This window comes from Octopus bimaculoides, chromosome 4, assembly GCF_001194135.2.
Source record: "Octopus bimaculoides isolate UCB-OBI-ISO-001 chromosome 4, ASM119413v2, whole genome shotgun sequence".
In the NCBI taxonomy this organism is placed as follows: Eukaryota; Metazoa; Mollusca; class Cephalopoda; order Octopoda; family Octopodidae; genus Octopus; species Octopus bimaculoides.
This window is the reverse complement of record NC_068984.1, coordinates 144,212,973-144,214,629: the sequence shown is the minus strand read 5'-3', so window position 1 is coordinate 144,214,629 and position 1,657 is coordinate 144,212,973. Positions and strand designations below refer to the sequence as shown.

Below are 1,657 nucleotides of genomic sequence, written 5' to 3'. Positions count from 1 at the left end.
TTATATGACACATTCTACCAGTGTTCCAAGTTTCAAAGTGTTTCGTGAATGAAAAATGTGGCCCCCGTTTTAAAAAAGATCCAAATTTTTTGTTGCTGATCCCCAGATGTAATATGGAGGTACCATTTCATATTGGCGCTGACCATACAGGAACATGCTCTAATTGGTCAAATACTCTATTAAAATTGTGTTTGTATTAGTTCATGTGGTGAATTGGTTAGAGTCATTCGTGTTGGACAGAATGTCTTGTGGTATCTGCTCTGACTCCCTGGGCTCTCAGTTCAATCCCCATTCACCCTTTTATGTTAACAAAGTACCAGTTTAGGATGATGGGTTATCGGATTTCTTAGTTGGTCAGGTGAGATGCCTAGCAGTAGCCATTTCGACTCTTTACTGTCTCACTCTGAGCATGAACTCTACACCTCAACAACAAATGATATTTATCGCAGTGTTGTCCACAATATCCAACGTGTTTGCTCTCCCAGTGGGGCATTTGTCAAATTTGCAAGCTGGCTATTTGGGCAGTGGTCAGAAGCATTACTTTATCTGCTAAGATGTTAAGGCTGACCATCTGATGTGGTCAGCATTTGTGAGTTGAGGTGGTGAACTCATAGGTTGGAGCTGGCTCAACCCACCCAAGGTAAATGCCTCTGCAAGTACATTGTCTGCTGATGATACCGGTTCCAAGCTGTATTGGGCGAAAAGGCAGCTTTTCTCTTTGGAAATATTGGTGGTGTGGAGAGAGGAGACTTGTACGGAAGGGCAATATTCAGTGTTCTTCAAAAGATCTGTCCATGATTGCACACGTGTAGCTGCACAACCATTTGTGACCAGTGGAGGCCCCTGCTCTAGTGTATGTATGTATGTATGTGTGTATACAGAAAGAGAAAGGGAGATTCTGTAAGCACCACAAGTTTCCTGAGAATATGGCTCTCAGAGTGAGAACCTGGGTAAGTTGGTGTTTTTTGGGGGTTTTTTTGTGTGGAAAACTGGTATTTGACTCTGCATCTCTTTGTCCCCTTTCCACAACACTGAGGTTTCTCATCCCTTCTGATCCTCTACCAATTCCTACGATTCTCCATCCTCAATTGGTACTTTATTTATTAACCTTGGAAAGGGTGAAAGTCAAAGTTGATTTCACTGAGTCTCCTTCCTTCCTTCCTTTCTCTCAATTGTGTGTGTGTGTGTGCATTCATTCAAAGTGCATAATGGATCGTGGGTCTATAAGCATGTGACAGTTGTTTGTAACACATCTGATTGCAGCTCGAAGATGAGATGGCGGCAAGGAGAAATCGAATGTTGAAACAGCAACAGAAGAGACGAGAAGAACAGGAATTACGTCGACAGCAGAAAGAAGAAGCTTTTGCCAAGAAGAGAGCACAAGAGATGTAAAATAATTTTTGGTTCCTTCTTTTGCCTGAACAATGTCCCTGCATTGTATTCTTGTATTCTTACTTTGCTTCATCGGTGTTTAATGCTAAATATTTGATGACTCGTCCAACCCACATGCGGACGATCAGTGTAATCCTTACGTATTCGTAATAACTATTTGATGGTCAGTCTGATTCACTCATTTAAGCAGTAAAGGTTTTCTCACTAGCAGGGCTGTGGAGTTGGAGTCATGGAGTAGTACTGAGGGGTCTGAACTAAATTCAAA

General features: G+C 41.9%; 1 protein-coding gene across 12 annotated transcripts in view; it reads left to right on the top strand.

The window, feature by feature from the left end:
* LOC106869997 (calmodulin-regulated spectrin-associated protein 2) overlaps nucleotides 1–1,657 on the top strand; it is a 52,736-nt gene that overhangs the window by 17,375 nt on the left and 33,704 nt on the right. For all 12 annotated transcript variants that reach the window (XM_052967569.1, XM_052967571.1, XM_052967567.1 and 9 more), the window contains exon 3: nucleotides 1,264–1,388. In XM_052967569.1, the coding sequence (XP_052823529.1) occupies nucleotides 1,264–1,388 (125 nt within the window). The remainder of the gene's footprint in view (nucleotides 1–1,263; nucleotides 1,389–1,657) is intronic.